At 41.8% G+C, this 26,391-nt stretch overlaps 1 protein-coding gene across 3 annotated transcripts in view; it reads left to right on the top strand.

Annotated features, from left to right (window-relative positions):
* The window catches only part of MID1 (midline 1), a 266,283-nt gene that overhangs the window by 130,473 nt on the left and 109,419 nt on the right, over positions 1 to 26,391 (top strand). For all 3 annotated transcript variants that reach the window (XM_069761598.1, XM_069761600.1, XM_069761599.1), the window contains one exon: positions 9,837 to 9,932. In XM_069761598.1, the coding sequence (XP_069617699.1) occupies positions 9,837 to 9,932 (96 nt within the window). The remainder of the gene's footprint in view (positions 1 to 9,836; positions 9,933 to 26,391) is intronic.

Raw genomic sequence — 26,391 nt, 5'->3', positions numbered from 1 at the left:
TCACCTGGAAGAGAAGACTCATCTCTTGAAGCAAAGTTAGCTGACTCTCAATTGTCAATCAAAATTTTTGAGACAGATGCCACTGGCACTCCATAGCATTAGGAAGTGAAAATCGCAGCCAGCGGCATAATTCTCTGTGGACCACAGGTTGACTGAACATTTCTGGGATTTATGACATTCCTCCCCCAGGCTGTGGGACATGACAACATCAGTCTACACTGGCTGGAAGAAACATTTGCTTACATTGTTGGAGTTGTGAACAGACTGTTGACTCTTATGCCAAATTAAACTTTCCAATACTGGAGCTTGTATACGGGTTTATGTATGAAGACCTGGACTCCAGACGTCAGATTGGTGCTGTATGATGTGCTGATCAGTTGTGACGTAATGACTTGATATGATGTGGACCTCCTAAGAGTTATTCGTGGGTTTTGCAGCTTTATTGAAACTTTATGACTTTGTAGTCATATTGGTTATGTGCAGATGGCTTTATCTGTAAATTCTGTGTAAAACCTTAATAAGATTATTCCACAAAGACTTTTTATCGTAAATCAAATAGAAAAAAAAATAAGATTTAAGTACGGTAAGCCTTGAATTTAAGCCATGTTCTAAAATTTTTACTCTGGAAAGATAGAAATCAAAGGTTGTTATAGAGCCCCTAGCATTTCAGCTCACACCCTGATACTACGCCCACGTTGCATGTCTGCTTTTGGCTATGCAATCTGAGGATATACAATCGCATGTTTTCAAAATTACACTGTTTATTCAATTCCTATTCTAGCTATTAAACCCAGAGTTGGCGAAGGGCTTCAAAGGAAAGGAAACATGTCACCAAAGTTTTTCACATATAAAGCAGGGCTAGCCCTGTAAGCCCTCATCCAGAATTCTATAATACTGTATAATGCTATAATCTGCTGTGCATAACCCAACATAGCTTTTATTACACTCGCCTACGGGGCGGTCCGGTGCGATGAGCGTCACTGGTCTTGATCCGGCGCCTCCTCTCTTCTTGCTATTGCCGTCCTCCTTCTTGCTACATGTGGATGACACATCCTACATCAGCACACCGTGTCCTCTATCGCGCTCCTGTGCAGGCGCACTTCTCCGACCTGCCGACGGCAGAGCAAAGTACTGTAATGTGCACGCCGGGGAAAAGTCCAAATTGCCCTCCATACACTTTACACTTCATCCAGGCTCTCTTTTCTTATATTATGCTGCTTTCAGATGGGGTAGCAAAAACCTATTGACAGATTCTCTTTAAAGGGGTTTTTCAGGATCTTGACACATTTTTGCAGTCATGCTTTGTGCCTACAAGCTACTGAATCTCGCTAGAACTTTGTAAGAAGCGGATGAGTATGCAAATCGCACACTTGTGGTTGCATGACCGCCTAATTGAGCTGGGAATACAATGGAATCGTGATGGTGTTCACAGTGTACAATTTAGTAATCGGCAGTCACACCGAGCCACAGCAGAAATTTGCTTGAGCCTAGCAAAACCACTTTAACAGACTCCATTGACTTCAGTGGGCTTAGTTGGGTTGCAGTATTTTCGATTGGGAAAAGTTGTATAGACCCTATAATCAACTGTATTTTTATACTAGAGGTCTAACCCCCAACTCACCATAATTATACGTATGATTACAATTGATGTCATATGACTCCTCTAATCATGAAAAAAAGGATCGCCCTTGTCTATCTGTTCAGATAATGAGCTATAGCGGGGCAATCTCGCCATATGTCCCAAAATAATTGTTTAAAGTTACTCACATTTACAATTTTAAGTGAACCATGTTAACCAATGGCTTATGTGTGATATAGGCAAGCTATAGGAAAAACTGTTTGCTATGTTGGGCTCTAATGAGACTAGGACAGGGCCTCCGCTTTTCATGTATAACACAAAATTCTATAACGTGTGTGTGTATGTAATATATATATAAAATTTCTAATGCATTGGGTATTCTAGAATATGCATGTATGTATGTACATCGTGCATAGCACGGCCACGTAGTATATAACACAGCCCACGTAATATATAGCACAGCCCAAGTAATATACAGCATAGCCCACGCAGTAAATAACACAGCCCATGTAGTAAATAACACAGCTCATGTAGTATATAGCACAGCCCACGTAGTAAATAACACAGCCCACGTAGTAAATAACACAGCCCACGTAGTAAATAACACAGCCCACGTAGTAAATAACACAGCCCACGTAGTAAATAACACAGCCCACATAATATATAGCACAGCACACGCAGTATATAGCACAGCCCACGCAGTATATAGCACAGCCCACGCAGTATATAGCACAGCCCACGCAGTATATAGCACAGCCCACGCAGTATATAGCACAGCCCACGCAGTATATAGCACAGCCCACGCAGTATATAGCACAGCCCACGCAGTATATAGCACAGCCCACGCAGTATATAGCACAGCCCACGCAGTATATAGCACAGCCCACGCAGTATATAGCACAGCCCACGCAGTATATAGCACAGCCCACGCAGTATATAGCACAGCCCACGCAGTATAGAACAGCCCACGCAGTATATAACACAGCCCATGCAGTATATCACATAGGTCACGTAGTAAATAACACTGCCCACGCAGTATATAACACAGGCCACGCAGTATATAACAGCCCACTTAATATATAGCACAGCCCACGTAATATATAGCACAGCCCACGCAGTATATAACACAGCCCACGTAGTATATAGCAGTCCATGTAATATATAGCACAGACCGCGCAGTATATAGCACAGTCCACGTAATATATAGCACAGGCCACGTAGTATATAGCAGCCACATATATAGCAGCCCACGTAATATATAGCACAGCCCACGCAGTATATAACACAGCCCACGCAGTATATAACACAGGCCACGTAGTATATAGCAGCCACGTAGTATATAGCAGCCCATGTAATATATAGCACAGCCCACGTAGTATATAGCACATCCCACGTAGTATTTAACACAGGCCACGCACTATATAACACAGCCCAAGTAGTATATAGCAGTGTGGGCACCATATCCCTGTTAAAAAAAAAAAATTAAAATAAAAAATAGTTACCGTATATACTTGAGTATAAGCCGACCCGAGTATAAGCCGACCCCCCTAATTTTGCCACAAAAAACTGGGAAAACTTATTGACTCGAGTATAAGCCTAGGGTGGAAATGCAGCATTTACCGGTGAATTTCAAAAATAAAAATAGATCATTATTTCCCCATAGCTGTGCCATGTAGTGCTCTGCACCGTTCATTATTTCCCCATAGCTGTGCCATATAGTGCTCTGCACCGTTCATTATTGCCCCATAGCTGTGCCATATAGTGCTCTGCACCATTCATATTTCCCCATTTCTGTGCCATATAGTGCTCTGCACCGTTCATATCTCCCCATAGCCGTGCCATATAGTGCTCTGCACCGTTCATATCTCCCCATAGCTGTCCCATATAGTGCTCTGCACCGTTCATATCTCCCCATAGCTGCCATATAGTGCTCTGCACCGTTCATATCTCCCCATAGCTGTGCCATATAGTGCTCTGCACCGTTCATATCTCCCCATAGCTGCCATATAGTGCTCTGCACTGTTCATATCTCCCTATAGCTGCCATATAGTGCTCTGCACCGTTCATATCTCCCCATAGCTGCCATATAGTGCTCTGCACCGTTCATATCTCCCCATAGCTGCCATATAGTGCTCTGTACCGTTCATATTTCCCCATAGCTGTGCCCCATATATGCTCTGCACCGTTCATATTTCCCCATAGATGCTCCATTGAAAGCTCTGCCATTGCTGCTGCTGCTTCTGCAATTAAAAAAAAAAAAAAAGCCATACTCACCTCTCTTGCTTGCAGCTCCCAGCGTCCGGTCCTGGCGTCTCTCCGCTCTGACTGATCAGGCAGAGGGCGCCGCGCACACTATATGCGTCATCGCGCCCTCTGACCTGCACAGTCAGAGGGGAGATACGCCGGGAAGACAGAGCGGCGCCGGGAAGATGGAGCGACGCCCGGCGGCTGGAACGGGGACAGGTAAATATGACATACTTACCTGGTCCCGGCGTCCGGCTCCTTCCCCCGGACAGCTGGTCTTCGGTGCCGCAGCCTCTTCCTCTATCAGCGGTCACCGGCACCGCTGATTAGAGAAATGAAGAGGTGGCTCCACCCCTATGGGAGGTGGAGCCGCCTATTCATTTCTCTAATGAGCGGTCCCACGTGACCGCTGAAGAGGGGAAGAACTGCAACACCGAAGACCGTGGGACGGCAGGGGGAGCGTCAGGATCGCTGGAAGCAGGTAAGTATGCCTCGGCGCCCTCACCCCCTCACCCGCAGACCCTGCCACACACCTTGACTCGAGTATAAGCCGAGAGGGGCACTTTCAGCCCAAAAATTTGGGCTGAAAATCTCGGCTTATACTCGGGTATATACGGTATATACTCACCCTCAGTCACGTAGTATATTGCCCAGTCACGTAGTATATTGCACAGCGACGTAATATATTGCCCAGTGATGTAGTATACAGCACAAAGCCACGTAGTATACAGCACAGAGCCACGTAGTATATTGCACAGAGCCACGTAGTATATTGCACAGCGACGTAGTATACAGCACAAAGCCACGTAGTATACAGCACAAAGCCACGTAGTATACAGCACAGAGCCACGTAGTATATTGCACAGTGACGTAGTATACAGCACAAAGCCACGTAGTATATTGCCCAGCGACGTAGTATATTGCCCAGCGACGTAGTATATTGCTCAGTGACGTAGTATACAGCACAGAGCCACGTAGTATATAGCACAGAGCCACGTAGTATATTGCACAGCGACGTAGTATACAGCACAAAGCGACGTAGTATATTGCCCAGCGACGTAGTATATTGCCCAGCGACGTAGTATATTGCCCAGTGACATAGTATACAGCACAGAGCCACGTAGTATACAGCACAGAGCCACGTAGTATATTGCCCAGCCACGTAGTATATTGCCCAGTGACGTAGTATATTGCCCAGCTACGTATGTCACAGGTTTAAAAATAAACATACTCACCTAGCGATCCGAGGGCCCCTTGTAGTTTAACATACTCACCATTCTTGTCGCTGCTCCTCAGCGTCCTGTCTCTCTGCCTCCTGGGATCCAACAGCGCTGTGTCGATGGGCGCGTGGCTGCCGCCATCTTCCGTTCCTAGGATGCATTGCGAAATTACCTAGATGACTTAGCAGTCTCGCGAGACCGCTAGATCATCTGGGTAATTTTGCAATGCATCGCTGAGAAAGGAAGATGGCTGCAGGGGCGAGCGGACAACGGAGGGTGAGTATAGCAGGTTTTTTGATTTTTTTACTATTTTTAACATTACATTTTTTACTATTGATGCCGCATAGGCAGCGTCAATAGTAAAAAGTTGGGGACACACAGGGTTAATAGCGGCGGTAACGGAGTGCGTTACCCGCGGCATAATGCAGTCCGTTACCGCCGGCATTAACCCTGTGTTAGCGGTGACCGAAGGGGAGTATGGAGCAGGCGCTGGGGACAGTGACTGCGGGAAGCATGGAGCGGAGCGCCGGGGACACTGCGGGGAGTATGGACTGGAGCTCCGGGGACACTGACTGCGGGGAGTATGGACCGGAGCGCCGGGGACACTGGCTGCGGGGAGTAAGGAGCGGCCATTTTCTTCCGGACTGTGCCCATCGCTGATTGGTCGCGGCAGCCATGACAGGCAGCTGGCGAGACCAAACAGTGAATGAATAACCGTGACAGAAGGACAGACAGACAGACGGAAGTGACCCTTAGACAATTATATAGTACCCTGCCTCTGCCATTATCAGAAGACAGAGCAGCTCCGTAATTAAGCATCTCCAGCTGGCTGCCACCGGCGACACTAAGAACAGGTGATCGGTGGGAGTTCTGGGTGACCCTGACTGGATAGACAAGATAAAGTACTGAACAACCTCTTTAAATCCATGTTATATATACAGTACATCGGCATGGGCATGAGAGATATATATATATATATATATATATATATATATATATATATATATATATATATATATATATATATATATATATATATATATATATATATATATATGTGTATATATATAATTGAATCCCTAATATATTAGTTTGTCTGAAAACGCATAAAAATATCTGTGTAAGCATGCAGGTCGAGATATCTGTCCTCTTTTGCAGGCTCCTTATCTGGTTGTTCTGGACATTTTATTGTCTCTTTTACGGGATGTTGAGTCTTCAAATAGAGTAGGGTTACATCAAGGTCAGTCGTGTCGTCTTTTTCTGTGGCACCAAGACTGCCGTCTGTCTGGGAAACCTTTTATATTGTTGTGTAATATTTGCTGCATGCCTGGTTTATTATACAATTATTTTGCTTGCAGCACCACTTTTAGGAGTATTATGTGGTTGTTAAATCCCAATAAACAGCATAAACCACAACCCCATATTCCTAGTAGAATTGGGTTTATAAAATGCTAAACGTTATTTTAATATGTCCCAAGAGACATTATGTATTCTGTAGGTTTTTTTTCATAATCTTAAAATATGCCCATCTCCGAGGCTGTGACTGATGGGGTACAGTTTTGCTTGGAAACATCCATTGGTAAAATTTCATATACATGTACAGACTTATTTAGCATTTTGTTTCCTTTTCTATTTCATATAGTTTAGTTTTGTTTTTTAAATAAAAGTACTTAAAGGTTATAGTTATGGGAGAATTATTATGGGAGTTTATGTTGAAGAGGTTTCTAATAGCATTTCATAGTTAAATATACCATAAGTGGCATAAAAATGACATGGGAGCGGGAAGATTGTGCTTTTAGGAGTCGTAATCACTTATTCCGTAGCCCATATGACATATTCAGTTGAACATTTTAAGTGCCTAAAATATAAGTAATCTGCACTAGGAGGAATGTCCTCATATAGTTGGATCACTCTTGCTCGCAGCGTGGAACAGGTAAGATGAGAAGGATTTACAGTGTCAGTGGCTTTTTTCAGATTTTTTTTTTAAGTATACTTTTCATGTAAGATGTTTAATGAAAGGCGTAGCAATTACATCTCTAACATTGTTGTTTAATAACCTGCTCTCAAACATTATACATTTCTTTACGTTTTACATGTTCGCCTGACAAGGGTAATAAGGCTGTGACAGATGATATAATGGGCGGTCGGTTTCATTACCTGTCACTATTGCAATATTAAAACAAAAGTAGCTCGTTTATATTTAAGTATCCAGAGTCGTCTGCTATCATAAAATGAGATTCCTTCCTGCAGGACATATAAATGTGATTTATGGAGCTGCTTTGTACTGTCCATAAACTTATTCTATGTAATAATAAATAGCGCAATCTGCGCCACTATTATTGGCGTGAAAGCACCAGAACCCCATCAGAAACCTGTCCGGCACCATGTATCGTTAGTAACGGGTATTTCTTGATGGTTCATATACTAATCTTTACACTAATGATTATTAAATTGAAGCAATTCTACTGTAACGAGTTTTTACTTTCATTTATTCATTGCTAAAATATGCATAGAAAGAGTGAGGAAACATGGAGGTGCTAATTGTATGTTAGTAACAGTGTGCCGTGAGAAAACAGAAAAGAAGTAAATAAGGAGTTGGCCATGGTGGAACTGAGAAATAAGTGACTTAGTCCACGTTCACACGTTCAGTATTTGTTCAGTTTTTTACCTCAGTATTTGTAAACCAAAACCAGGAGTGGGTGATAAATACAGAGACAGATGTGGTGACGTGTTTTTATTATACTTTTCCTCTGATTGTTGGCTTACAAATACTGAGGTAAAATACTGACCAAATATTCAACATGTGAACGTGGCCTTAGTCTAGCTGTAAAGTTTCAGTCACGTAATATTAGCCCTTAATGCCACTATACACATTAGACTAATGTCGTCCGAACCCGCAAATATTGACTGGTTTGGCCGACAGTCTGATGTGTATGGGGTCCCCTTACGGACTATAGTCTAAGGGTTCGACATGTCCGATTTTACACTGCCTATCCTTTATTTCTTTAAAGAGGCATTTACAGTGCAAGAGAATTCTGGACAAGCATCGCTAAATATGCTCATTTCACAATTCTCTTACCATGTGTGAAATGATCGTTTGTGCAGCATAAAAATTGTTTGCGGCGCATCATTTTGTGCAAACGACACTTGCACCATCGAAAACTATGGAAGTCTATGCACTCTCAGCGTTCTTGAGTAGATCGCTCAGTGCACATTGTTTGTTTACTAGATCGCTCAATGTACGGTACTTCGATTGGTTTTCCTGTGTAAAAAGGCCTTGAAATGATTGCCGATGGGTAAATGTTTTATGATAAGCAGTCATATCGTGCCGCCGATCTGCCCATGTAAATGGACCTTAAGAGAGAAGTCACCACCAGAGATGCCTGGCAGCGGCAGTCTCATGAAAAACACAGGAGGGCTCCTGCGTATAGGAGAGCCACGCGAGATCTAACCTATCTAATGTAGATTAGGCTGTTGGTTGATGTTCATACAATGTTAATGTGTATGACGGCCTCCTGACTCTTCTAACAGATGATGTGAGGGAAGAGAAGGATCCAACAGGTCCAGTATTGAACCACTTATCCTTTTGTTCTCCAGGAGATAAGCCACTGCCAGAAAGGTCTTGCAGTGGCTCTCACAGACAATACAGGAGGCTTGGGGTAGTTGAGCATTCCTGTGGATAGGGGAGAAGAGAGATAGCTGTGGAAGGAATAAAAAATTATTCTTTGTCCGACAGCTATTGTGTATGTGGGAGCTTTATGACGATGACCAGCTTGAGTTCTTTTGTCTAATAAATAGCTAAAATTGTAAGTTAAAGTATGATTGCACTATTTTTTTTGAGGAGTGGGGGTATTGGGTGAATAGACCCTTTTGCAAAAAGTAAAAGCACTCAATAGACTGTCTATAATGTCAGAGTTCCATCGGAACGCTTACATTTCACCATGGTGAGGGCCGTAGTACCCCGATCAGAGTATACAGGGTTTGATTGTTGTTAGCTACCACAGTTACAAATAGGTTTGCAAAGGAACTGTAGACACAAAATGATAGGAATGGCTTACCGTAATTAAAATCTACTAATTACCGGTAGGTGTCTTTATTTTTCATTTTGGATGCATTGATAGAATTAAAGACGATGGTTGCAAAAATGGTCATAGTTTATATTTGACTTTTTTTGTACTTTTCTCAAGTTAGAGAATTTTAATTTTCCATGGCAGATCTGTTGTCCATTAGCAAAATAACAGTTCTTGAAGATCAGATCTGTCCGGTGGGTCTCGGAGAAAATATTGGCTTTGGAGGCTCTCAACAGTGGATGGGAGAGCTTTGGTTGTTTCCCTCGGTGAATGTTTTTTTGCCATCTATTACTACTAGAGAAGGCGTCCATACACATTAGACAACATCTATGTCTCCCGACTGCTCCTCCACATCAATACTCGACATGAAGAGGTGAGCCGCTCTGTCTGTGGCTTATCTAGCTTCAGAACAGAAGGACCGTGCTCTTGAACTCAAACTGTCTGATCCTTTTCTCCCTAATGTTATCCCTCACTGAAGGGTTAGAAGGCCATACACATCTGCCAAACGCTATGGGTTCAGTTGGCTTTAATCCACCAGTCCTCTGTAAAAAGAAATGAAAGCTTGTGCATCCGGGTGTAGTAAACATGAAAGTAAATTGGTATTGCTTTCTCCATCCATGCCAACGCCACATACATGTAAGCTGTTATTTTTTTATGTGCTGCAAAATTCCAAAAATAATATATCATAAAACATTAACTTTACTGTGTTTTTGTATTTTACAGCAAAGCTTAGAAAGCAACCTCACCAGCCTCATCAAAAGGAACACCGAGATGGAAATGCTCTTAGCCAAGCTTATCCAGACATGCCAGCATGTGGAGGTGAGTGCAAATATCAACTCCATTATATCCCTGTGTCATTATAGCCATAGTAATGAGAAATACACACAACTGGGGATTATTACAACTTTCTTTTTGAAGAATGATTTAGATCTTGGCAAGGCAGAGGATTCTGCTTGTTGGTTCATGAAGTTTTATTATTGGTATTGTTGGAAGTTGCCGCTTAGACGTGATGCACGCGGCTCCGGCTGCACAGTAACTTTGCCTGTGCATCATTGAGTCTCTGTCTCGCAAATAAAAACAACTTGTCGACAACTTTCTTCACAACTAATTTAGACTTGAGGTCAGATTATAAAATAACTGCCAACATATATTGAGGTCTACAATGACAAAAATACAATTTAGGATTTTTGGCAGCCGCCTCCTGTCACTGACAATCAAAAGACAGAAATGTTACATTTCAATCATGAATTAGTACAACCAATGTTACTGTAAAGCCCCTGCCTTGGAATAGAAAACTGTCTGATTTTCATTCCAAAACAGTATTATTCTTGCCCTAGTTTTTATCTTTCATTGACTTATAGCTGCAATACCAGCACAGACAAGAGTGGCGCTGTTTGTGCTTGGAGTAAAAAAACGTATTGCTGTCTATGTAAACGCATGCGTTTTTAAGCACATGTTTGGTTGCGTTAAAAACGCATGCGTTTTTATAAAAAAAAAAACAAGAAAACAAACTGATAAGCCACCCCACACCATAAAATTGATAAAGGGATCCTACCCCTAACCCTACCCCTAACCCTTGGGATCCTAACCCTAACCCTAAGGGTTAGGGTTGGGGTAGGTTGGGTAGGGTTAAGATCCCTTAGGGTTAAGGGTAGGGTTAAGATCCCTTAGGGTTAGGGTAAGGGTTAGGATCCCTAGGGTTACTAGGGATCCAAACCCTAACCCTAGCTATTTCTGTTTACAGTGGGTATTCTTGTTGATTTTGATGATTGGCAGCTGTCACACACTTCTCATCATGTGTTTAAAAAATGCAAACGCATGAAAAAACGCATGTAAACGCGTCAAAACGCCGCATTTGTAATAAAACATGCAAAAATGCATGCGTCTTAAAAACGCTGCGTTTTACCGCGTTTACATGCGTTTTTTTTCACCACATGCGTTTGCGTTTAAAACGCTGTGTTTTTAAACGCAAATTTGAAACCAGCCTTACTTGTGCTTAACAAATTTCATGGGGCAGATTTATAGGAACCATCTAAAATTCGATAACCCCTTAATAATGGCCCAACTACAGCAAAAAGTAAGAAAAATATGCATGCTTATCTCCCAGACTAGCGGTGCTCCGCTGCCCTAAAGCTCCCACGATGGTGTCATGACATAAGTAATGTTACTTGGCCACTGATGGCTGAAACCTTCACAATTCCATCAGAGCAGAAAAAACAAAGTTCATCTGCTCTGACATAACTGTAAACGCTGCAGCTGATCAGTGGCTGCGGACTTGCTGCAGCGGTCACACAAAAGAAGGTCACGAGACCAGCAAGGGACACATAGCGTAGGAGTTGTGCTAGTCTGGGAGGTAAGAAGGTTTTTTCAATTTTATGCAGCATCCTAAGACCATTAATAAAGAGTTGTTAATCATTAGTGGAAAATCCCGTTAAGGAATCGGTTTAGAATAACGGTCTAGAATAAAAAATTGCCTTGGTTGCCTTATTCCCAGTTCAGGTTTTGTTTTTATAAAAACAGAATGCTAATTAAAATTTGCGCTGAGCGTTAAAAGCTAAGAATAACAGACAGTCTTTTTTTCTTTTCTCTGAGACATTGTGGGAAATCTCCCACATTTCCTTTTAGGATTTGGTTTTGCCTAAATGTTTTTATTCAAACCAGAACATAGTGGACAAGTCCTCGAAAATCCTAAATACTTATTAATCTATGTTCGTTCACACCTGGCTTGAGTATTCACTAGGGTTTTGTTCCAGTGGGTTTTGTTCCAGTAAAATATTGGACACTGTGACAAAAAAAAAAAACCCTACGGACCCTTATTCAGTCAACAGGGTATGTCGGATGCTAGTGCAAGCATGTATGGGATCTGGCGTGGCAGGTCATTAAGATTCACAAAATTAAAACTGCAATTAGAAAAGAACCTCAAAAGTGGCTAGCATCAGTTTACAGGACCATAAAGCAGCAGTGCACTTGTAGTAGATCTTCCTGACCAACCACCGCTTGAGGCTAAACCTGCCATCTTAGCAATATGGTTACCACCAGTGGTTGGAGTGTTGCATCAAAAACCATGGCTCATCTTTAGTGGACCTCATACAAGAAGTCGCCTCTACTTTAGCATTTTTGTGACCAGTTTGTGTATAGGAGAGTTAGTAAGTGATCCAAGTAGAATTTATTCTAAAATTCTGTTACTCAATTGTTCATAAACTTCATGTTGTAAAATAAATATAACAAGCTGAAGAAAAATGAATCCTTTATCTATGTACAACGCATTAATAAAGCGTCATCCAGAACAGATTCCTCTTTGTCTGAACAGGTCGGCAGGTTGCACTAGAACATAATTCAATTCATTGCTCTGGTGAAACTCAATCATCATACAGTATTCATGTGAATGAGATGACTTCGAGGCATGTTTGATCAAATTTAATCCATTTTGGCAAGTGAACATTACCAGAAGAGGACAATTACATACAAGGTCAAGAGGTGTTTATGCACATTTATGAAGCAGGTCACCTTACTTGACGTGGACTACTCAAACTAGGGAAAGTAAGCGAGAAGTGTACAGTTAAGAATAGACGATGCCCTGAGAAGCAGACACAGCCAATAATTGCATACTTTATTCCAAAGCCCATTCCAATTTGCGGTATATTTATTTTTCATAGACTCTTAGGTTTAATTCGGAAAAGCTAATAAAGACAAACCATGCAGTATATACAGAGTTAGTTTTATACATCGACCTGTAACAAAAAACGCAAAGGAACTACTCAATAAGAGATCTGGGTGGTACGGCAGGGAATCATGTTAGGTCCAAAGTGCTGGTGGCTCTGCAGCCTTAATTCTAGGAAAAATGCCAAAAGGACAAACAAAACCATAATGTGAGTGCTCTATAATGGGCCGTAAAAACATATTTCTCAAGTATTACTGGCAGCTCCCCAACTTGTCTCTTGAGAACAAAAATTCCTGCCACACAAGGTCTAATCTGGGCCACACATTTATCCATCAACGTGATGTTACGCTCTGCTACTTGTGAGACCTTTGTTAACACTGGCAACAAAACTTTAATAAAAACTAATAAAATATTAAAAATCTTGTAAAAATAATGAAAAGTATAGAGTACAATTAAAATTGTCACATGTGAAAATATTGTATCGAAAAAAATATTGGGACAAACTTCTTAATCACTGAATTTAGGGTTTTCATTCAGTCCCTTTGCCACAGGTGTATAAAATCCAGCCCCTAGCCTTAGCCATACCATCTGCCTTTACAAACATTTGTGAAAGAATGAGTTCTTCTAAAGAGCTCATTGAATTACCGTAGATTGTGGCACTGTAATGGGATGCCACCATTGTAACAAATTCAGTGAAATGTCTTCCCTCCTAAATATTCCAGAATTTATATTTATTTTGCTCAGTTATATACTGCTTATTATTCCATAATTCCACAGTGCTTCAGAAATATCATCATTATGGGGTTGTTTTTCAAGAATTGACATATGTCTCTTAGTTCCAGTCAAGAAAAATTTTAACGCTTCACCATACCACACAAATTATGGACAAATGTATGCTTCCAACTTTGTAAGAATAGTTTGGGGCAGACATTTTTCTGTTCTAGCATGACTATTTAAATCAAGGTCCATAAAGACATAGTTGGACAAGAGCAAGTTTAGTGTAGAAGAACGTGACTGGTCCGGATTGAGACCTAACCTCAAATACAATGACATTTTGGGGATGAACTAAAGCGGAGATTGCAATCCAGGCCTTCTCGACCAACATTATTGTTTGACTTCACAAATGTTCCTCCACATGAATAGGCACAAATTCTCACAGACAGTCCAAAATCATACAGAAAAGCTTCCCAAAAAAAGAGGAAGCTGTTATAGATGGAAAGGGGAAGCTGCCACTGCAGAGCAGAAAGAACAAAGACAGATGGAGACCCAGGGGTAGAGGAGAATCTAGAAGGTCAATATTACTATAATTTATTTTTGTACTTTTATTTTTATAAAATTATGTGGCCAGAAAGCTTTAAAATTATTTAAGCTAAACAGTCCATTATGATAATAATACAATACAGAATTTAAAAAGTGTTGATAGGCTATCAATATGTGATCGGTAGTGATGCCACACGCCCATCGATCAGCTTTGGATGCTGCCAAAACAGCAGCTCCGTCAAAACTATAGTGGTCATGTCTGGGGACTGCACATCTGCACTCTATTATAATAGTTCCTTTCTTTCCTTTACATTTGAGCATTATTTTTACAACGGCCACTTGTCTAAAGGCCCTCATAAACCTCAACGTCAGACCATCTGATGTGTATGGGGGCGTCCTACCTCACCTCCGACAGATGATGTAGAAGGGGAGAAGGATGGGGCAGTTTGAATTTAGACACCCAATCCCTGAGTTGACAGGCGATAGGCCGCCATCGGTAGTGTCTGGCAGCAGCTTGCTCATATGCCCAACTGAAAACACATGAAAGGTCAGCTATAATGCAGTCAGAGGAGATACAAGTATGGGCACTTTAAATGGGTTGTCCAGTTGTCCCATAAAGAATAGTATCTGGACAGGGAGTAAATATATCACTGCTGGCAGTCAGACTACCTGCCAGGAGAATGAGGGTCCCAAAGTCCTCGGTGTGAATGGAGCAGTAGGGAGAATGTATAACTGTTCTCTGAATTGATCAGCTATCGGACATCCAACATTCATGCATGTATGATCTTTACTGTGGATATGTGAATAAATGATAACTCTTATTTATGAGACAAAACCCGTTTAAAAGGAACCCTATATAAATATAAGTCATGTCTACTACCTTTTATCCCTCTTTAATAGGTTTCCTGTAACCCTTTTATATGATTCCACTTCATCTACGTCAATCGAGTTTGAAGATCTGGCAATAGCGGGTGCAGAGTAGGCGCTGAGCATGAGGATGATGGAGATCCCCTTCGGACTGATTACTTACTACATGCGTGAGAGGGATATGGGATATGTGTGACAGCTAAGCTCAAATCAAGGGGTTTCAGGAACAGTATTAAAAAGGGCTAAAAATGTAGTGGACATGAAGTAAACATGGTGACAGGATGCCTCTAAGGCTCCGTTTACATTGGCTATTGCTTGATAATGCTTCCATTGCTTTTAAGCATTTCATTTTGTGCTATTCTACTCAAGAAATAGCACCTGAAGTCCTTCCATGTTCCCTACTCATTGCACCACCAGCTCTACTCTTCATTATGAGTTGCATCTCTTTCACCCCTGTGAACCCCATACCAGTAGAAGAGTCACCCATCCTGAGGCTGTCACTTCGCCTCACCATGCCTGGTAACTACTAACATGGTGCTCTTTGTATATAATAAAGTAATAGAAAGCATCATGAACAAATGACCGGATAAAATGGAATAGACCCTTTCATGTTTTGATCTTTACAAAGAAAGGTATGCAGCCTGCCACCAAATGGGGTTCCCTAATCTGTGTCTGGAGTTTGAAGATCTCCACATATGTAATGTATACTGAAAGTTACAGCATTGCTGCTCTTTAGAAGCGAACGCCTCCTTTCGCTTTGAAGTTTCCACTATGAATGGCTGTCAAAAGCAACAATCAGCTTTACAGCACAATGCATTTAATATATGACAGATGAAAGAAAATAAAACCAGACTTTGCTATAGACTCCTGTGTTCAGACACACATGGAAGATCTGATTTTAGATCCAATGAGATGGGCTCTAGTGTCCGAGTGATGACAGCTGTAGTTTATACATCCTGGTAACACTGGCATCATAAATCCATTTTGAGCCATGTAGACAAGCAATGCATTGGGTTGCGCAATAGTAACCACCACTCCACTGGGATCTAATACTGCTTCCCTGGTAAAATGCTGACAATTTCACATGTCAGATAATAAGGGAGCTCGGTGTCTCTACTTTGATCAGGTTCTGTCAAGCTTCTCATTAGATAGCATCAGTAACTATCTCTAAAGATGCATAAAGAAGGGGGGTAGGTGGCAGACAGATCCACATCAAAGTGCCCCCTCTCTAAAGCAGAGAAAATGGGATATTCTCAAATTTTGATGTTTCAATTATATTTCTGTGATAGTTTGTCAGGAAAGTAAAAGCAGATGTACAAGAAGCCAAGTGTTCCACAATCATCGTAAGCCTAAACCTACGGCATAAAAATCATTAAGGAACACAGCTGATGAAAGAAATCCCAATGAGGAACCAATTTCCGCAGCTTACAGTATGTATACATGATGTATTAAATGCAAGAAGCATGTTTGGGACGTTACTTAGATTGGAACCACTCTTAAATCCGAGCAGTCACCATGATCCGGAAAGAGTGGACATGAACCAAAGCAATTGAACATCATGACTTAAATGTGTTTAACAGATTTTATATAATGCCAGGAAGGAATCTATAGACCTGAAAAACACTGCGGAAAATGTGGTCTTTAAAGGGAACCTGATAGCTGAAAATGCTGCATCGTTTCAGATTGAAACAAGCACGGCTGAGATAACGAAGCCAGTGTCTGAATCATGCTTCCTGTGAATCAGCTTTCAGGTTCCATTTAAACTCGGACATGTCAAACTCAAATACACAGTGGGCCTAGATTAAAATCTTGGACAAACTGATGGGCCATCCGTAATAATTATAACATTAGTCACAACAGAAAAAAAAGTAGGTCGTGAAATGGGTTGGGGGAATCTGCCTAGGATAGGGAGAACCCCAATACTGCAGGAAATGTCAGGGATGGGAGTAGGGTAGATAGCAGTATACAGGGGAATGTAAAAGGTGTGGTGACTCTCATAAAGGAAATATAGAGTAGTAAAGAACATCAGAAGTACATAAACAATAATCAGAGTCAAGATGGCAGGGAGCAATCAAAAATGGTAAGGTCTCAGTACAATGGGGACGGATAACAATCTGCAAAAAAAATAAAATGGCGAATACATGACCAAAGAGAGCAATAAAATAAATCATGGCATGAGCGCACCGGCACAATAGCAAACCTGTGCCCAGCTTGTGGAGGAGACAGAGATCTTAGGCGCTATGGTTGCTGAGATGTATGGGAGAGCACAGGGGAGTGCGCACTGATGTAAAGAGAAGAGGAGAGAACTTCCGGGTCAGGTGAATGCCGGTCAGGAAGGGCGTCATAGCTGGGGAGCACATTACTACGGGGTGTATTGTAAACAGGGAGAAAGCAGGACTGGAAACGGGGGATTTGCAGTATTAATCGGTACATGCGTTGTCAACCGACGGGCCAGCTCTAGTAGACGTAAGGTATTTTGTTGCCGACCAAATGTAATAACATTGCACACCAGATTTGGCCCACGGGCCTGAGTTTGCCATCTATGTCAGAGAAACTCCTTGTATTCCTTTAGACTACAGCTATAGCTAAATAGCTAAAATCCAATCAGCTGCACAACAAAAAGTCTCTGTGAAGATCAAGTCTAAAGAGGTAGCAAGATAAGCTGAAACAAAAAAACACCGCTAAAAATTACTACATGTTGCATTTCTGCAACACAACGCATGCATACAAAAGACGCATTCGGCGGCAAAACGCATGCAAAAAAGCATGTGTTTTTAATGTTAAGTATAGGAAAAAAACGCATGCGTTTTTTTGCGCTAAAACGCAGCGGCAAAAAACGCAAATGTGAAACCAGCCTAATCTGATAGTAATTACCTTTGTCAGTAGTGCTCCAGATAGCTCGTAGCATTCTCTCAGGAGAGCCAAAATTTATAAAACAGTTTAAAAAATGTTGGCACTCTTCATTTCCGGTTATAAACATACCGTTATCCAAAAATGACTTTAAACATCAGTTATTGACAAACAATGCACATTAAGGCATTTTTGGCTGATAGTGTTCCATTATCTGAGAGGATGTTTCTAATTCAGGGCTTTGTGGAAACATCTCTGTTATGCAGTCTTATTCTGCTCCTAATACATTGTTATTATCAAGTCGCAATAGTTTAAGATTTCACTTTGATGTTCGGGAATGGAGCATAAAAACTCAGGCTCCGTTTTATGTTACAGAACTAAGCCTGCACGGTTGTTCTGACATGAGGCCGCCCCAAGGACATCGTCCATTTTGTAACAATTACCTGAAATCCTGCGGCACAGTTAGACTGCTTTGATAAGCAATGAGAGGAAATTGGGATACATTTCCAGACTGATCTCCGCTATTGTTGACCTGGATTCAGTTAGTTCCAAGTTTTTCTTTTTTTTTTTTCTTTGACTCTTAAGGTGAAGTTTTTACTTGATTTCCAAATATCTGTGTAGTCTTCACTGGAGTCTACTACTGAAAAATATTACTGTTTGGAAAACTGGAATAGTAACCACGCTCAAGGAAGTGAAAAATGGTGATTGTTAAAGGATCAGTTACTGAAAAACAATTTTTAATGTCTCGGATATCCATCATAAAAAGTGCATGCTTATTTCCCGGACTGGTGCCGTTCCTCTGCTCCGAGTCCAGTATCCCCTAGTGATCTTGTAGTGATTTCCACCTTGACCAAACTAGTAGTAATCAACCAGATAGCTGGAACACCCAGTGAAGTAGATTTGGCTTGAGAAGGGTGCTAGTTCCTCTGGAGCCAACCACTAAGCTCCTGTAGACCCATAGTAGACAGAGAGAAGGAACTGCACACCTAAAGGCAAAGGAAATGCTTCAAATAGGATTTATTGTCAGTATTTCATATCCATTGGTTAAACTCTAAGTACAGTATTACGGGTGAGATTCCCCCAAACTGGGACACTGCAGGCCTTGATGTAGCTGAATCATGGTTTTCCCTGTTTGGAGGAACCCAACCCTGCTAGCTGGACCCCTTTGTCCTAAATGCATTGAAGATGGCCTGTTTGTCTGATGAGGGATCTTCACCCGAACGTTAAGGTAATACTGTACTGAACGTGGCGTAGCGAATGGATATTACATACTGATAATAAATTCTATTTGAAGCCTCTCCAAGTTCCATTTGGTCTGCAGTTCCTTCACTCTGTCCATTCTGACCAAACTGAGGCTGCAGCTGATCAGTGGCCAATGATGGGTTGCAGCGCTTACATGACATAAACCGTGTCACGTGACTACAGGTCTGGGACTTAAGTATGTTTTTTTTAATGATCCACATTGTGTACATTCAAATGGAGTTGTGCAGTAATGAATAACGTGTTTTGTATGCCTCCTCTGTTTTAGGGGTCATCTGTCATTTCACATTTTCTAGACTGGACTCCATATGTATTTGCCCCTTATTAGCTTTTGCCCACAATTATGACACACATTGACTATGGCTTATAGGCTATTGTGGTGCTGCCAAAATATTGTTGTTGCAGATTTCCAAAAGCGCGCAACAGTTCAAAGAATGTAAGGAAAAAAATGCGTGGTGAATGAGAATCTCAAAATCTGGTATTTGCTGGTACTGCGAAATGCAGCATTTTAGGCGCAAAAAAACCCATAAAACAATTATACAAAAATTCTTTGTGTGAACATACCCTTACAGAGCACGAATACAGAAATAGGCAGGCAATCATTGTTATATTATAGGGAATTTCAATACATCTGGATATTCCGAAATAATCCTACACTATACAGTATGTATTCAGCAGCAAAGTGTGGAGAAAAAGTAAGCAAGGTTTACCTCTGCAAGACGCTCCAATTATGGCTGGTAACTTGTCACTATCTCAGGGTTTACTTCTTATGTGTTGAGAAATGAGACTTGTGCTGTAATTAATCTTGAGTACGACACTATTATACACAGGATTTTTATATGCTTGTCAATGTGAAAATAAGTGTATGAGACATTTCTATTCACTTACCCCTACCTTCCCTTTCCTGCCAAATTTCCCAAAGCAGTAATTGTCGGACGCCGTACTGACTGCTTTTTACTGCGTAGGAAAGTGCAGGTCGACCATACTGGGAACCAGGAGGCACCTTATTGTCCCCCAGGACAATGGAGGGAACGCATCAAAGCTGGTTATCCAGTGCTCTTTATCCATGGTATAAAATGGTTTTATGTTCTGATTTCATAAAACACAAGTTCAGCCATTAAGTCATGTATACTAGTAATGGCCTAATTAGAACATGTTACTAGATGGCAGTAAAAAAGACTGATGTGCCATATAATTGTCAGCTGTGGTTGTGTGCCATCTCTAGGGCCATAATATAGTAACATTAGTGGTTTCATCACTGCTGGGTCATTCCTAATTCGCCAATACTCTGAGGAGAAAGCGTCCTTGCACAATGTGTAACAATGACACGTGAGCCCCTTTGTAATTCCAGTCCTCATGTCAGACTTTGCTCAGTGACCATTCATGTGAAGAAACACGGTTTCCTTTCTCTCCCACCATTCGATGACTCTTCCTAATCCTCAGGCCTACTTTGGCATTTCCTTTAATCCTTTCCTGGCCGCTATTTTGAGAATGTTTTGGAAAGAAGGGGGTAATATTGCAGCTGTAAAATACACTATGGATATAGAACTCTTCCTCTAATAAGGAAACTAAACACGTAAAAATACAAACACTCCACAGTTTCTCCGTGTGAGGTCATTGCAAGTGTGGAAGGTTTCGTTGTTCTTGGTACAATCCTAACGTAACCCTTAACTGGTGCCCCCCCGCTGACATGTTGTAGTGTGACATTGATCACAGCACTGAATCTGCCTTTCTCGGGGAAATGTTTATGTAGAGTAAAATAAAAATGTCATGAATGTAGCAACCATGGAGGCTTCCCCTCACAATTTACAGGATTTACAGGGATTGTTCAGTTAGAACAAGATACCTTTAAATGTGCGTAAGAAGGCATGATATACGCCATATCCTTCAGTTAATAAGTGTGCCCCTGCCCCCTTACATCCGGCAACTCTCCCTTGTCCCAGGGGCTTCGCTTTCAGCTTTAGTCTGACACTAGTCGGGAAAGTAGCGAGCATGTGTGTGACGTAGGCTGACTGGCTGACTTACTGAAAAACCCTCTTGTGTCAAACTAAAGTCGAAAGTGGAGTTTTCAGGACTGAGGCAGTTGGGCACTCATTGAGGTATAGAAGAAAGGCTGGGTTTATACCCGCCGGCCTATGGCATTAAGGCAGTCATACACATTAGACTAATGTCGGCTGTACCCGCCGATATCAACAACTGACCAATGTGTATGGGGTGCCAGCCAACTGATGGTCGAGAGAGATGTCTATCAGGCATGTCCGATAACATTGCTCTTTCTGAGATGATCCACCAGCTGACATGTCAGGCGGCGTTCTCATAGAGAACACAGGAGAGCTCTGCTAACAAATAGTCTTGTGTTTGGGAGAGTTGGCAGAGATGGCTGTCAGTCGATCAATTGGCCGAATCCGCTTTCAGACAACAGCTGTCAGTCTTAAACGATCGCTGATCAGCAGGATCTTTGCAGCTGTTTAATAGCCTGTTTAGACAGGCAGATCGCGCGTAACATGTGCACTGAATCATCTGTAATAGATTATGTGCGCATAGGCTGCCATTGTTCTCGGCAGAGCAGGTCCTATTTATACAGGATAGTGTGCTGCCGCCAGGAACAGTGTTTTAACAAAGGTAAAAAATCATTGCACCCAACAAACAAGCGTTTTGCTCCTTCGTCGTGTGATTTGCAGCCTGTTTACATTGCACAATTATTGGGAAATGAACCATCCTTAGAAAGCTTGTTCCTGATAATCATGCAATGTAAATGCACTTGATATCTTACATTATATTTTGCTATTTAACACACAAGGGGCTTCCAAACCAAAAAAATGTCCCCTATAATATATAATTTCTAATGTCCTGGTGCCTGACACCATCAGGGGTGTTGTGGAGCCCCTGCTTGATGAGTAAGAGCCGTTTTGGATCAAGAGTCTTTCTGATATCTAAACCAGGGGTCTCTCCATGTGTATTCTCCATAATAACCAAATAAACTTTACTACATGGAAGTGGAGCGCTGTCTCATAAATAAAACTGCTGTCCATATTTTTACTTAGGGCTTCATCATGTCCTAGATGGGGAAGGAACCTGCAATTTGTATTTAGCTTTGTCTCTAAGCAGATTATTTGGACTCTGTACGGAGTTATTGGATTGTGAAGGGCATGGTTTACTGCACTTTGGGTCACATTAGGTCATTGCCTGACTCCACTGTGTATATTTTATTTATTGATCACATCTGTATCCATGTGGTTGGTCAGAGTGAGAAATGTCTTCATACCCATACTTGCATGCATTAGTACTAGTGATGAGCGAGTGTGCTTGTTACTCGGGTTTTCCGAGCATGCTCGGGTGTTCTTAGTATTTTGGGCGTGCTCGTAGATTATGGTTGTGTCTTCGCAGCTGCATGGTTCGCGGCTGTTAGACAGCCTGAACACATGCAGGGATTGCCTGTTTGTTAGGGAATCCACACATGTGTTCAGGCTGTCTAGCAGCCGCAAATCATGCAGCTGCAAAGACACAAACATAATCTACGAGCACGCCCAAGATACTCTGATAACACCCAAGCATGCTCAGATAACACGTTATCTGAGCAAGTCCACTCATCACTAGTCCTAAACAAGCAATGCAGATATTGTGAGCAACTACAGGGACTTGGCAGGAAGCTTGCTAATTTTAACTCATTCATACTTTACCGTGGCAAATACTAAATCACTTTTCCCCAGGGAGTTCCATTCTTTCATTGCATTTTTGTTAATGCATTTGTTAGACTTTTTGTCAGAAAACTGTTTGAGTTACAGGACCTTTCTGCTTTAGGTCACTCAGGGCTTCAAAGCCAACACTAAATGTGGAATATGGCTGCTGATGTAAACATGTCACATTTCTCAGCCATGTCTTGAGGACACTGGTGCTCAGACTGGCAGCTACAAGGAAGAGTTTTGCAGCTGAGGTTTCTACAAACAAAGAAAGTGATCATAAACCCATGACAGCAAACAGAGCTGTCTGGATGGTTTCATATGTGTGCCGACATTTCACCTTTTGCTTTTGTAATGCATGTGGGTGGCATACTGGTTGCACAAAAGTATAACTTGACGCTCGTGAAAGACACAGTCAATCAAGTGCACGCTACACACAACCGACCATGAAATCATTGTAATTCGAGAGACTTGCATAGTAACAGTAAGCAACTGTGAAAATTGTCTGCTTCCTCCATGTGGGATCTCTCCGTGCAGATTTAAAACAAGAGCGATAAAAAAAGACCTACAAGAGAACCTTGAGATAGAATGTTTATTTTATACTTATCTGTCCAGCCATTTATTCCTGTACCTACAGTACAGACCAAAAGATTAGACACACCTTCTCATTTAAAGATTTTTCTGTATTTTCATGACTATGAAAATTGTACATTTACACTGAAGGCATCAAACCTATGAATTGACACATGTGGAATTATATACTTAACAAAAATGTGTGAAACAACTGAAATTATTTCTTATATACTACTAGGTTCTTCAAAGTAGCCACCTTTTGCTTTGATGACTGCTTTGCACACTCTTGGCATTCTCTTGATGAGCTTCAAGAGGTAGTCACCGGGAATGGTCTTCCAACAATCTTGCAGGAGTTCCCAGAGATGCTTAGCACTTGTTGGCCCTTTTGCCTTCAATCTGCGGTCCAGGTCACCCCAATCCATTTCGATTGGGTTCAGGTCTGGTGACTGTGGAGGCCAGGTCATCTGGTGTAGCACCCCATCACTCTCCTCCTTGGTCACACAGGTTACACAGCCTGGAGGTGTGTTTGGGGTCATTGTCCTGTTGAAAAATAAATGATGGTCAAACTAAATGTAAACCGGAAAGCAGTCATCAAAGCAAAAGGTGGCTACTTTGAAGAACCTAGAATATAAGACATAATTTCAGTGGTTTCACACTTTTATGTTAAGTATATAATTCCACATGTGTTAATTCATAGTTTTAATGCTTTGTGTGAATGTACAATTTTCATAGTCATGAAAATACAGAAAAATCTTTAAATGAGAAGGTGTGTCCAAACTTTTGGTCTGTACTGTACACGTTTTAGAAATTCACACAGCAAATTGTAGCCTAATTGCTAAACAGTGTCATGGACCTTGATAATGGCAATAGACACTACTAATTTGTCAACATATCCTGTGTAATGTGTCGGACAGCAGCAGTGCAGGGATACTGGTGCTGCATCAATTAGGAAAATAACATTAATAAACAACAGTGCTATTTGTGCTCGACAGGTTGCATCGAGTGTGAGAAGTTGAGATTTCTCCTTCTGTGGACACCAGTCATAAGTAGCAATCCATGCTCCTCTGCATCTGACCACATGCTCCCCGCTCCCTGTTCATACGGACTGCACCACCTCTATCCGTGGGAAGATCTGAAAAAGCACAATAATGTCTCAAGCACCCCGTTAAGAATAGATAGATGTTGGCTGAATGACGGTTTGACCGATAGCTAATTCTCCCAGCTGTCTGAAACATATGAGCGCTCAGCTCGGGCAAGCCCTCCTGTGTTCTCCAGAATTCCATGAAAATGGCTTTTGCCATGGCTAAAACACAAAAACGGCACTTCTTCATGCGACAACAGAGGTTGAATGTTGCATAGACAGCCAATAAACTCCAAAGCACAGATAATTCAGCTAACTTGGCTGCTTATGAGTTCATAAGACATTTGACCTTCATTTCTACTTAGACTGTAGACTACAGATGATTGAATGTTTTGAGATTGAAATGCTTTGGCGGATTATTCTCAAAAGTTCAATTTTGTGATGAATCACAAGTACTCTAATTACTCCTTAAAGATGTGTATAATGCTGAGTTCTACCAAGAACTGTGTTCAGCCCCCTTTCAAGCTCTTTAACACTAAGAGAGCTGTCACACAGACAGCTCTCCAGCGACCAACTATGCGAAGTCCCTGGTAACCAGGGTAAACATCGGGTTACTAAGCGCAGGGCCGCGCTTAGTAACCCGATGTTTACCCTGGTTACCAACGTAAACGTAAAAAAACCAAACACTACATACTTACATTCCGGTGTCTGTCCCCCGGCGCTGTGCTTCTCTGCGCTGACTGTGAGCGCTAGCCGGAAAGCACAGCGGTGACGTCACCGCTGTAATCTGCTTTCCGGCCGGCCGGAGCTCACAGTGCAGAGAAGCACAGCGCCGGGGGACAGGCACCGGAATGTAAGTATGTAGTGTTTGTTTATTTTACGTTTACGCTGGTAACCAGGGTAAACATCGGGTTACTAAGCGCGGCCCTGCGCTTAGTAACCCGATGTTTACCCTGGTTACCAGTGAAGACATCGCTGTATCGGCGTCACACACACCGATTCAGCAATGTCTGCGGGAGATCCAGCGACGAAATAAAGTGCTGGACTTTCTGCTCCGACCAACAATGGCACAGCAGGATCCAGATCGCTGCTGCCTGTCAAACTGAACGATATCGCTATCCAGGACGCTGCAACGTCACGGATCGCTAGCGATATCGTTCAGTGTGACGGTACCTTAACACAACCCTAGTATTTAAAAGGGTTCTCCACTACTAGAACAACCCATTCTTATACTACAGTGAATGTTTGGCTTTGATAAAATAATGCAGTGTTGTGACACATGACGCTGGCACCCTATCAGCGCTGACATCACCTTACCCGCCTCATGTCGAAATAAATATGAAGTCCGGGATCAGCCGTAGCCCGAACTTCCTCTTCATGGTTTGTTTCTGCCAATGGCGGAGACAGTGATGCCAGTGCTGATTGGGCGCCAGGCATCACGTGTTATTCCAACACATCACAGTCCAGGGAGAGCAAGTATTGACATCTGGAACGGTGCTGGCACAGAAGGTGAGCATAGGCTTTATTATTTTATTGGGACCGAACATTTAGTTTAAGAAGTGGTTGTCCTAGTAGTGGAAACCCCTTTAATATTGTTAGTTGCAGAAATTGATGCATTAATGTTGTAATTTAGAAATATCTAAAAAAAATAATCAATAAAAGGATATGACATAAAGAAAAAGCTTTCTTGCAACCTTTTTGCCTTCCAGTCTATGCCAATTTGGCCCTGAGTAACAGACTTTGAGGCATGTACTGCCTGACTACCCCAGATAAGTGGCTGTCATCCAGTATATCTCAATTGCCTATTCTGAATTATGGTAAGCATGAACTAGAAGCTTAAGCACTAAAAACGAAGTATTAACCTATTTTTATTTTAGTTTTTAGTTTTTTTCTCCTTTTACTGAAATGACTTGGTATTTTTTAATATTTGTCATTGTTATTCCGAGATTTCCCATCTGTGATAACATTTTGGTAACCTTGTCTCCTACCTGCTAAATACTTTGGGAAATGCTTGAGGATGGGTGCAGTACAGGATGTGCATACAAG

This window comes from Ranitomeya imitator, chromosome 3 (genome assembly GCF_032444005.1).
Source record: "Ranitomeya imitator isolate aRanImi1 chromosome 3, aRanImi1.pri, whole genome shotgun sequence".
Lineage (NCBI taxonomy): Eukaryota > Metazoa > Chordata > Amphibia > Anura > Dendrobatidae > Ranitomeya > Ranitomeya imitator.
This window is presented reverse-complemented; position numbering and strand designations above follow the sequence as displayed.